Source organism: Salarias fasciatus, chromosome 6, assembly GCF_902148845.1.
Source record: "Salarias fasciatus chromosome 6, fSalaFa1.1, whole genome shotgun sequence".
NCBI lineage: Eukaryota > Metazoa > Chordata > Actinopteri > Blenniiformes > Blenniidae > Salarias > Salarias fasciatus.
In genome coordinates this window covers 28,919,006-28,931,244 of record NC_043750.1, presented here as the reverse complement: position 1 = coordinate 28,931,244, position 12,239 = coordinate 28,919,006, and the positions used below count along the sequence as shown (strand labels likewise).

The following is a 12,239-nucleotide window of genomic DNA, read 5'->3' as shown; positions in this document are numbered from 1 at the left end:
CCTGCAGTGAGGTGGGAGCGAGAAAGAGAGAACATAGTGCACAGAAGCCAGATCAGCCTGATAGCTGAAAGCTCTGCCTCATATTCTACATTTAGAAAACCGAGGAATCTTCCGCATTTGCTTTGAATTATATCCAATCAAATGGAGTGTTATCTTTCTGCTCAACATTACTCCCCATGCTCAGACGTACAGAACCAGGTCGTAATGTGAGCCACTGATGCATTTTCTATGTTGCTGACATTGTTGGTCACTGGTGGTAATTGTTGTTTTCATTGGAAGAGAAGATGTTTCAATGCACAAGCAATACTGCTCAACCCACGAATGCTTTCCCTTACAAATGGGGCACTATTTAAAAGGTTTAAAATCATTAGGTTGTCCGAGGGTTTGCAGCATATTAGCAACAAGAAGCCGCACGGCGAAATCGTGTACCAAATACAAGTTTCTTCATTTTTTTGTGCTTTGTTTGCAAGCTATTTTAGCCTTCACTGTCTTGCCCACTTGTCTTGGCACAGAGCGAGCAAATAATCAACCTTTCAGGTATGATTTTCCACTGTGACCCTGCTCTCAGTACTGTCACACAGCTTAGGAGCAAAAGCCAGAGAAGCTTTGCCGCAGAGCCACAGCAGGAAGTGACTCCACTCTTTACTGTCATGATGTGTGACTTTTTAAACCACACATTCCTGTCAGGTCTTTGCCGTAAATGACTTACTCATTTCAGGGTAAAGCGCAAACAGCTCGGCCGCTCATTTCAGAGCGGCGATTTCTTACACCGGGTTTCCAGCAGTGACTGCGCGTGGATGAGATGCAGGTGAAGAATGTGAAGCCAGGCTTTCATTAATTATCGTCTGCCGTGGCAGCTTTCGCAGATCTGCATGTGTTATTTTAGGAGATGAGATAAATGTGTGCTCTGCTACGAACCTGTGCTTCAATAACCAGGTCACGCTGTGATTCACAGCACTGTACAGTACAGAGTGTAGCTCTTCTCCGCTCCGAGTTACAGCATCGCGAGAACCGGAAACGTTCCCCGTTTCACGGAACGTGCGAGCACAAAAGGTCAGCATGCAGAAAAAAAAGGAGGAAAAATAAACGTGTGTTTGGGTTTGTTCACGTCTCACGCGTCATAGAGCAGCGTCGGGCGCCGCGTTGAATTCCCACAGCTCCCTTATCTGCGCAGCACAAACAGGACGACCCCAGCTCGTCCCCACCTGAGGCCTCGGCTATTTATACGCAGTGGAAATTTCACCCGGGGACCTGCGCCGACTTTTCCCTCAAACAATAACTGCGAGTAATGAGAGGGTTAATTGCCCTGCGTTTCATCTGCCAACCTCTCTCTTCCTCTCACTCCCTCTTTGTCTTGCTAAAGAGTTTGGCTTGCCTCGAAAAGTCTCGGCATGACAGCGAGCTGTGGGTGGAAATGGTGGGTGAGTCAAGCCTTTGAAGCACTCTGGTGTGTTCAGCGTGTGTCATCTGGGCCATCGTATCATAACTTGAACGCAGGAATACCAAACATTCCTGTTTCGTGTTCAACTTGGCAGATTCGGGATGAGTGCAGCTTGGATGGAAGTGATCTGATTTGACTCCATGGTTACTCAGAAACCTGACGTTTGTGTTTCCTGAATGTGATTTAAACATAAACAGAAACCAGCATGCGACGGCCTGCCATGAGCAATCACTGAAATACCGATAGCAACATTGGGAAATCGTTCTTGTTACCATGATTTACAAACACTATACTTTTGTTTCTATCATGCTTTTTCCATATTAAATACACATATCAGTCAGTTTTGACAGAGTGATTCCAGTTCTGCTGCACTCCCACCAGTAAAGAAACCCTTTAGGAAAAATGAAGGTGCATTAGAGTTCTTGCGTTTCATGTTTGTTGATGTCTTCTTGCCATTGCATGATGAGAAACGCTATATAAATGAAAGCAGAGGACACATTAAAATACATGTAAAATACTCAAATTCTGATTTTGTTCCATCCTTTCTGCGCGGGTTTCTCCATGTTCACCTCACTCCACTTTCCACATATATGTTAGTTTATTTGTTCTCTTTAAATAAAATTTTAAAATAAAATTCGGTGTGAATATACAGTATGTGACAGACTCTTGCCTTTTATCATCAGGGAATGACTTCAGGCCTTCGCAAACCCAAAAACTCTCTTATGAAGCTGCTCTAGAAGATGGATGGGTACCTTACATTCCGAAGTAAGACTCCCTCTTTTTCATGTCAAAAGTGAAACAAGACGGAGTTTTGAATTTGCTTTGGAAAATACAGAATGAAGAATGTAGTTTTTCCGCCAGATTTCACAATCATTCCCTCATCATACTCTGCTCTTATCACAAAAACATTTAGTGAATACTACTGCCAGTACTCTTTTAAAGTGTTACACTCAGCTCATTCAACTTTGTTTTATTCCAGTGAAAATGATTCAGATTATTAATTTCGGTTTTCACACTGAAGCTCCATCTTCGGGTGACTTTTACATTCCAGGCCGCTGCACTCAGTGGCCAGCTCGGTGAGTAATGTGAGCTTTATTGGGAAACCGCATCATCATCTGGAACCTCTGTGAGCGCAGCAGGAAGCACCTGTGGATCTGCGGAGGGAGGAAGGCTGAGGGGGGGGGGGGGGGTCGGCGTTCCACCGAACGCAGCCTATTGTGTGTGAGTGCTTTTTATAAGTCACGTGAAAAAAAAAAAGGGACATTCTGGACAGGAAGACACTGGACATACTAGCATACCGTACACATGCGGTCTCGCACAGTTTTGGTCCGGCGTCAGTGAGTCTTATGACGGGAGCTCCACGAAGAACAAAAACATTCAGAATGACCTGTTCTGTCAACAAATTGTAAAAATAAGCACAATCTACAATTGTGCGCCAGTTGTCTCTAGTGAAATAACAAGACATCACTGGAAATTGAGGTCCAAAAACTATTTTCCCAGATTTTTAAAGCAGACAGAGTGTGCTTTGTGTGTTTTTTTTTTATCAACTTCTTTGAAGCGCCAACAATTGCTGACAGACTCCAAAGTGTCCAAAGTTATTAACAATTCCAAAGAAATTATGGAAAGTGGGTGCTACAGATGTGAGCGGACTATTTTCAGTGTTGTGAAACATGAAAATTTCATTGGGAAGGCGGAGATATGTGGAAAATTGGGCCTCTCTTTGTGGTTTTTTTTTTTTTTTTCAAGTGAACGACGGTGCATTGAAGGAAATGCTTGAAAAAAGGGGAAAAAATAGTGTTATTTCAGATTGGGATAATTGCTGTGTTTTGCTTTAAGAAACCATCTATTACTCCAACCTAGAATATTATAAGATTAAAAACAGTATCAAACAGTATGTGCATAAAAAAAAATTATGTTAATTTGTAAGATGAAGCAGAATACTCAAAGGCATGGGACTGTTTGATGTGAAAGCCAGACTAATCATATTTAAGTAGTGAGGCTCTGTGAATATTTGCCTTTTCCTGAAAGCATGTTACTTTTTAACGATGGAAAGAGTTTTGTGTGTATTCACTGTGTGTTCCATCAGTTAATTGCTCCACTTGTGTGCTGCGTCATCCCACATCATCAAGGAGGGAAAAAAAATGACCCAATGCACTCGTGACCCAGTGACACAGGGTGTACACGGTTAATGAAAACGCCGCCTGAGCCGAGTCCTAGAAGCCATCACGCTGACTTCACAGCTCTGTGACTGAGAGACTGAAATTGATTTAAAAACCGTGTGCCTCCACAATGCATCTCATGCAATCTTGTCAGGGTGACGTGTGGAGTGCAGGCTGCACCAAAAAATACAAGCAGAAAGAGAGTGAGAGAGAAACGACAAATATTCTGAGTCCACGGCGCGTCTTGTTTATCTGGCTCGTCTGGGTCCTCTGTTGTTATTTACAGCTGACACTAACAAACCCTGTAATGAAATGAGGGCTTGAAAACGGATGGTCGGCCTCCCCGCTCATCACCATGATGTCACAAGCCCAGATTAGACTCGGCCATATGGCACGCTGCCTGCTGTCACCTCTAATCCTCTTCCGCCAGCCCGGCTTCTCTCCGCTGATATCTATCTGTCTATCCATACATCTACCCGCCCGTCCATCCATTCATCCATCCAGCCATCCAGTCATTCATCCTTCCACTGCATCTTCTTCCAGCCAAACACAAATTTAACCAGGCACAGCGCCACGTGCAGATTTCTTTCACCTTGGCTGGATGCAGTTGTCACAGGGCCAAGAACACAATCTATTGTTTTCATTGTTTGTTTTTTTTTCGGTGGTTGCCCATCTGTGTCTGTCTCCAGATCCGTCCCTGCGTCTGTCGTGCTGTCTGTCCACATTTCACTGGTACACACGGTCACTCTCGCTCTCCGTGTGTTTTTCCCTCGTTATTATACTCACACATTCACGCAGCACACACAACACGATGCAAGACGTATCAGTTCAGCTCATCTGCCGCACGATGTTTTCAGTGTGTCTTTTCAGCGCTTTGTGGTGAGCTTCTTATTCAGCAACCTGTTGAGATATAACCTTTCAGTTACAGACTTTTAAGCAATAGTTGGTTATATTGCTCCCGTCAGAAAGGGATTGTCGGCGCACGATAAACTGAGCCTCGTTGGTTTCGGTGTATTTGGTGCCGCAGTCAGTGTGGGCTATTCAAACCCAAACACACAAACGCCAGCAAAACCCAAACACGGCCGCGGGTTGTGTGTCGAGACTGATCGCACGTCATGTGAGCACCGGCAGAGTGACGTTTAAACCTTTTAATTCATTTGGGGGGATTAGGCTTACACACTGAGGGATGTCGGAGGGATATGAGGCTGGTTCACTGGGCTATACATGGGACTAAGCGGAAGCTGGAGGTTGCTTTTGTCAGCGACTTGCTGTCTGAGCTCCTTTTGAAATTCCCCACATTACTGAGTACTACACGGGAGATTATATGTGAGCTCTTAAAAAAAATATCACCCTTTGAGGATTTACTGCATAATCTTGCAGTAATACGTTCATGATAGGAGAGAAACATTACCAGTGTTGACTGCTGATATTGTAACCTGCAAAACTCTTGTAACTATATTATTACTGACTATAATTTAGAAAAAGAAATGTAGTTTCCTTTTATGTATGTTGCACACTATATATTACAGAGACAGACACGTAAGTGGAAACATAGATAGATGGTGTAGACAAGCCAAATCAGTGGAGTCATGTCATTATATATTCCCTTTTTTCCATTTAGCTGACTGAAATTCTTTCCTCTGAAGGAACAGACGATCCTGTTTACATGAAGACGGGGTGGAGTGAATTGACCAGTCATGCTGTGCCACTGCAGTTTTTCTCAAACGGCATGCATTGGGCACCACGCAGTGACGACATGTGACAGGCGTGAGCAGTAAGGATAATTTGTCTCCAGCTAGAAAGACATGAGCAGAACAAGTGTGTACATGGACCCTGTTCAATGAAGATTGGCACAAAACAACTCTCTTGCTCAGGATCAAGTTTATTTCCAAATTAACCCATTGAACCTTATTGGATCAGAATCTTTTACTATGTGTGTTTTAATTCAGTTCAGAATTTCAGTCCTCAACAACAACTAATTTAATCTAAAAGATAACATTTGCTGTAATTGTCTGTTTTATCATTTGTAGACAGAGTAATATCATCTTTCTGATGGGCGGCAGCTTTGGCCCTCAGACTGTATCTTTCAATATAGCGATCATACAAAGCTTCATTTTTTTATCCAAAAAACTTAAAGCGCAAACTACTTCACAAAAAAACAACAACACAATATTAAAAACCCTAAAATCATTCAACAATATTAAAACTGAACATTTTAAACTGAATCATTATGGATGAGAGCAAAAGCCTCAAAAATATTGAGTCTGTAGTTAATTTTATGTTAATATTCAATAATTCCAGTTTAAAATATTGAGATGTTTGAAAGATTTTGAAATTTTGACACAATGACAACTCCTTAAACATTGCCCAAGCATGACTCAAAGACATTCAACGTATGTTTCAACTCGTGTTTTAGGAATTAAGAGTGATATGGATCACAAGATCATTGACCTTATCATAAGATAAGGGATTCCCAGAAGAGAAAAACATGTTTAACTGTAAGCATCATTCAACCACAGTCCCCAACCGGTTTTTCAGAATGTGTCAGAATCTATAGGGACAACTGAGAAACCATTGTTTCATAATGAGGAAACACAGAATGAGAGTTGAAAGTAAGAATTTATTTTTTTTTTAGTGACAAGTAATTCCTAAAATAGATTAAATAAAATATAGAATATGAATCTGACCTCACAGTATTGATTCATTTTACATCTATGTGCCTGTCATCCCAACAATAGCTCAACAATAGCTCAATGTAATGTGTTTTTCCCCTCTTTCGGATGCGTGGGGGGGATTTCTGTCTCCATGTCTGCTCTGGCTGTGGTGTGTGATTGCTCTCTTCCAAAACGCCTTTTTTTAATCAAATGTGTCCCACACAAATACACTCTCATCCTTTTACACGCTGACGCCCTGTGAAAAAGCCGAGAGAAACCTGACAAAGGCCGGTGGACGCGCTCTGAGTAATGATGGAATCGAGCACGCAGCAGTAGTAGGCTCCAGTTTCGTATTTACAAAGACTGCGGGCGGAGTCACGCGCGACTCATCGTTGTGGGCGGGGTTTTCTCCCCACGATGGCGCCTCGCCGGTGTCCATATATGGTTCGTGACGTCACGCGCCGGAGGTTCCATTCACATAAAACTGATGGGCCGGAATCCCCGTGGAGGAAATGTAGGCACAGACGCAAGCGGGGCTCTTCGCTCGCCCGTATTTAGGAGTAATCCAGCTCAATTCTTCAGGCAATAATAATCAGTCCTTAAGTGTCACGATGAAAGTCTCCAGCATAGACTGCCGGCGTCTGAGGAAGATCATCAGGAAGGAGTGCGGGAGCTGCCTTATTGTGGATTGCAGACCTTATTTCTCATTTACGAACTCTAACATCAAAGGCTCTGTCAATGTCAATCTCAACTCTGTGGTGGTCCGGAGATCTCGAGGAGGACCGGTGCCTCTGCAGTTTGTCATCCCGGATGAGAGAGCCCTGTTTCGGCTTCGGGAGGGGAGCATATCGGCGATCGTAGCCCTGGATGACCGGACGTCCCACTGGCAAAAATTGAAAAAGGACAGTGTAGCACAAATAGTGATCAACACGCTCTCACATGTAACGAGCGGGGCAAACATCTGTTTCCTGAAAGGTGAGAGCTTTTCAAAATTAATCCAGAAATAAAGTTTCAGAGTTTAAAAAAATTGTGTTAATAGATTAATCCAGTGTTAAAGCATGCTTTTTGGGCTGTTTATAACTTGAGTTGTTTAGGTTCTTTTCGAACTTTAAAACGGTAAATTCACTCGTTTTGTTAAAACCTTAAACCTTTAATAATATGGATAATAAAAAAAAACGTTGTCTGGTGATGATTATTTGTCGTGGATTTATATGAGACTGTTCCATACGCTTTGAATGGAGGAAAATACAATACTGTATATATCTTGGCTGCAATTTATAGCTGAATAGCTGGTGCATTAAGGTCTTGAAGTTAAAGAGGAACAATAGTTGACCGCTGTTAACGTTTTATAATAGCCAACTTTTTTCTAATAATATTCATGGGTTAAATATCAAATTTTTTATACTATCATATTTTTGGTTGTTAGTTTTGAGAGCACCCAACATAGTTTCTTTAAATACCAGATATATAAATGTCCAGTGTGCGTCAATGGAGCCGATGAGTCAGTGCGGAAGAAAAGTAGAGGTGCAATGACTTTCATTGATTAGAGAAAAACCCTAAAAGGAATATTCAATCCAGTCCGAGCCTTCCCCTTCAGCTAAATAAATCCCTTGGGGTTGTGTGTTGAAACTCTTCCATCTCCGTCTGTCACCTCTGCGTCCTCAGGATGTTGGCCTAAACGGATTACTGGTCTTTTACTGCAGGCTCCTGTAATTAATTACGCGCCCATAATCAGGTTATAAAGGTCATAATCCGGTGCTAAGAGTGTTTCATAAACGTTGCCATTTCACAAGATGTGTGTGTGTGTGTGTGTGTGTGTGTGTGTGTGTGTGTGTGTGTGTGTGTGTGTGTGTGTGTGTGTTTCTGAGAAAGGGTTTTCCTTGTTTTTAAGCCATTTGCTTGTGTATTGAAGTGTTTGTGTTTCTCATCCTTCTCTCCTCAGGAGGATACGAAAACTTCCATTCTCAATACCCTGAACTTTGCACTGAGGTGAAAACCAATGACCAGGGTGGAACTGAAAACGAGAAAAGAGTCAACAGCCACAGCGAGAAGCTTTCTTACCACAAACCAGATTATGATCAGGTATGAAAACACCCTTCTCAGTACGGTACTTCCCCATCTACCCCATGGAGTCACAGTGGATATGGTCTCAGACAGTTTTTTTTATATTTAACCTATTGCCCGTAAAAAATAAACAGACATTCAAAACATGCAGACATGTGAGAAACTTAAATTTGGCATCATACCGTCAAAACATTTTCTCAATTTAGGCTGCATATGATATCCTCTGACCTTCACTGCTGCCAAATCTTTTCTATATCTGGCTCAAAAAGAGAGTGACCATTCAGTGATGCCCAGCTGATATCAGGACATAAAAAAAGATGCTCTTTCATCCCTGACCTTTCTTCGATCGCTGGTTTAAATGAGAAGCATGTGGCAGCCTCAGAGCCCAAAGAACACTGTTTTGTCTGCACACATCGCGGGTTATATCACATACTGCTGAACAAAGGGGGAAGCCATTGCTTCGCAGCTTCTCCCATTGAAGCGTGTTTTGTCTACAGTCGAACACAATGTTCTGCCGGCAGGCATTTCAATGTTGCAGCTTGGACAATGGGTGCATTTTTTTTTTTCTGGGTTGGATGGGTAAAAGCAGATGCGTCAAGGCTGGTGGTCTTGTGTTGTGTCTCTCTGGAAGGTCGCGCACTTGAGCCCTAACATATCTGTGTTCTCTCCTTCTCTGCCCACCTCAGGGTAAACCTGTGGAGATCCTGCCTTTCCTCTACCTCGGTAGTGCCTACCACGCCTCCAGACAGGACTATCTCAGCGACCTACACATCACGGCCTTGCTCAACGTGTCACGCAGGGACCTGCAGCCGGCTAAGGGCCACTATGACTACAAGTGGATCCCAGTGGAGGACAGCCACATGGCCGACATCAGCTCCCACTTCCAGGAGGCCATAGAATTTATAGGTGAGTTGAACTGAATGAATGCCGTGGCTGTTCTTACTTTTATTGGGATATTCAGGGTTTTTTTTTTTTTGGTTGATCTGCTAAACTTAATACTCAAAATAGTTTAGCTACTGAAACCATCTAGAGAAGGAAATAAATTTAACACCACCAGGATGGAAGGATTTTTTTCTAGGAATAAGATTATCTTTAGCTCATGTGTATTTGTAAGGAAACGTCACCCCAAGAAGTCCCAAAATATCCAGGCTGAATCAAACAGCCACCTATAGATAGGTGTGTGTATTTCTGAAATATCTCCGTCTTCAAAATAAGCCCCCTTTTTATCGCTGCGTGTCACCCGCTCCCATTCACAAATAGACGGCTAAAAGAAACCAGGCGGTAATCTGTTTAACTTGATCGCCGGCCTCCAATCCCCGCCAACATGTCCTGCCTGGTCCGTCTTTCATTCAGGATTTGCTCACTTCCCCCGTTCCTGTCTGACCTCCCTCCCCCTCCCCCTCCCCCTCCCCCTCCCCCTCGCCTGCACCCGTCTTAACTTGAGAAAGAGCTCCCATGCCGTCATCACTGCCCAGGCCAAATCACACGCCATCGGGTGTGGCCAGTCAGTGTGACAACTGGGTGAGCTGTCCGCATTTAGTAATGGCAGGGTGGAGGAGGCTGGTGGGGGGGGGCGGCTGACTGACAAACACACATACAGCTGTTTATGAGGGCTGGTTGAAGGATAAACAATAGCTGACTGATACGCAATAGAGACGCACATGCATTTAGCGCGAGCAGGTGGAATTATTGATGGGCCCGAGGGCAACAGGGCAGCAAACATGTCACAGAGGGGTGGGGGGGATTGTGTGGGAGACGTGCAGGATAATAGCAGCAGCAAAAGATGAACGCACTGTGCTGGAAGCTATTTATAGCCAGGCATAACCAAGGACAAAGCTCACCCACAAGCAGCTTGGCTGACCTGTATTGGGTGGCTGCTGCTGTTGGTATTGTGTATTGTTCAGGGCTGCAGGCTACATTTAGGGTGTCTTTGATAAGCCCGTCTATTATATAAGGCAGCAAAATGTTCCAGTTGCAGGTTTTAGCCTACATTCAGAGTGGCCTCTCAAAATTTACCAGCCATGCCAAGTGATTAGACGAGCAGTGCAGAAAAATAATCAAAGTAGCATCAAAAAACCCTTCAGATCTAATGACTGATGTAAAGCCAGGAAAGAGATAATAAATATTATTAACATCCTGGATGGAAATAGCCACTGGAGCATCCAGCCAATGGAAAGTCATTAAAACACCCACTGTGCTGTCCCGCTCCCCTTAAGATGGAAGTTCATGATTCATTCATGTGGTTTGTGGAGGATCGCAGCAGTCTGAAATCAGTAATTCTCCCTGGAGTGGCTCGAAGGAACACAGAGAAGTGGCTCTCAATGTTTCTACTGAAGGACAGAGTGAGAGAGGGAGGGAGGGAGAGAGAGAGAGAGAGGGAGATGTGTAGGTGTCTGCAGTGGCTTTGTGGAATAAACGTCTGTAGGTACTTCAGTCCTAGTTGCGAGACAGACAGGAAACGAGACACGTAGGTGTTCGCAGCACTTCTAGGAATTAACAGAATTGTGAAAAAAAAGTCGTGAGGGACGTTTAGACTGATGAGTGAAGGCTGATTCTTGAGTAGGCATTTCAGTACGTACTGATAAGGGTGTAGGAGTGCAACACCACCAAATTAGAACATGCATCCCAGTGTGAGCTCCACAGCAGCGCCCGGCGCCCCCACAGCAGCTCAGGAGGGAAAAAAAAAGCTCATGTACAGCTGTGCTCCGTGACTAAGACAAGCCTCACACGTGTTTTTTGGTGCATCACCCAAATGTATGGGTGTAGGATGTGTGCTCATTTCTGTGTCACTACAAATCAGACATACTGACAGCGTGGATGTTCCCTTTTGTCTATTATATTATCCAGCTACTGCTGCTTATGCATGAGCAGGAAGGAGAGAAAGACAACAACAGATAGGATAAATGTCATTGTTAATGAGTGAGTGGGCAGAGTAATTACAGTTATATTCACCCAGAATTTCCTAGTCTGTATGTTTACTGTTTAAATCTCGCTGTTGATTCATTGTAGTTTCACAATCATGTGGCTTGACTTTAAAAATATAAATAATAGAAACAGAGAGAACAAAATAAACCACTAAATGCATTTCTTTTCATTTTTACATGGGTTGATTCTGCAACTATTTTTTCCAGATGCTCAATGAAAAATAACATCATTAACATTGATCTGTCTTCTTTCTGTTCATCCAGATCACGTGAAGCAATCAGGGGGGAAGGTCCTGGTACACTGCGAAGCAGGCATCTCACGCTCCCCCACCATCTGCATGGCCTACATCATGAGGACCCAGCAGCTGCGGCTGGACGCAGCCTTCGACATCATCAAACAGCGCCGGCCGGTCATCTCACCAAACTTCAGTTTCATGGGTCAGCTGCTGCAGTTTGAGTCGGAGGTCCTGTCCAGCGCCCCGGCTCTGGCCGCCACACCTGAACCAGCCACACCCTGTGCCCCAGAATCCGCCTCCTTTTTTGCCAATGACTTTGTCTCCACCTTTAACACCAAAAACTTTGAGCCATCTGTGTTCACCCTCCCTACCTCTTGCCTGCAGTCCCCGGTCCACCACCAGTTCAAACTGAGCCCAATAACTGCACTGCCTTAAAATGAACTGTGACTGCTTGTAGTCTTACTTGAAAAAAATATAAAAATCAATGCTCTCTGTGTGCCTGGCGTTGAAACCAGCAGAGCAGACAGATGGGAGATCAGCAACAAAGACAAAAAGGACTCGAGAGAGTAGTCACTTCCGACAAATTAAGATCCATGAAATCTGTCAAATATAAATCTTGTTGCTGTTTTCCTGTCTTCTGAACTGCAGTGATGAAGCAACACAGCACAGTGATGAACTGCAATATACATGCCTTAGGTTGTTATTGTGATTTATTTGCCTATTCACAAATACAGTCAGGCATTTAAACTTAATTTATTTGA

General features: G+C 43.6%; 1 protein-coding gene across 1 annotated transcript; it reads left to right on the top strand.

The window, feature by feature from the left end:
* Nucleotides 1-6,755: 6,755 nt before the first annotated feature.
* dusp5 (dual specificity phosphatase 5) lies at nt 6,756-12,024 on the top strand. Its single transcript, XM_030094417.1, has 4 exons — nt 6,756-7,229; nt 8,197-8,336; nt 9,005-9,224; nt 11,507-12,024. Exons 1-4 carry the CDS (start codon nt 6,866-6,868, stop codon nt 11,911-11,913), a joined length of 1,131 nt encoding a protein of 376 aa, XP_029950277.1. The 5' UTR covers nt 6,756-6,865; the 3' UTR covers nt 11,914-12,024.
* Nucleotides 12,025-12,239: the final 215 nt, after the last annotated feature.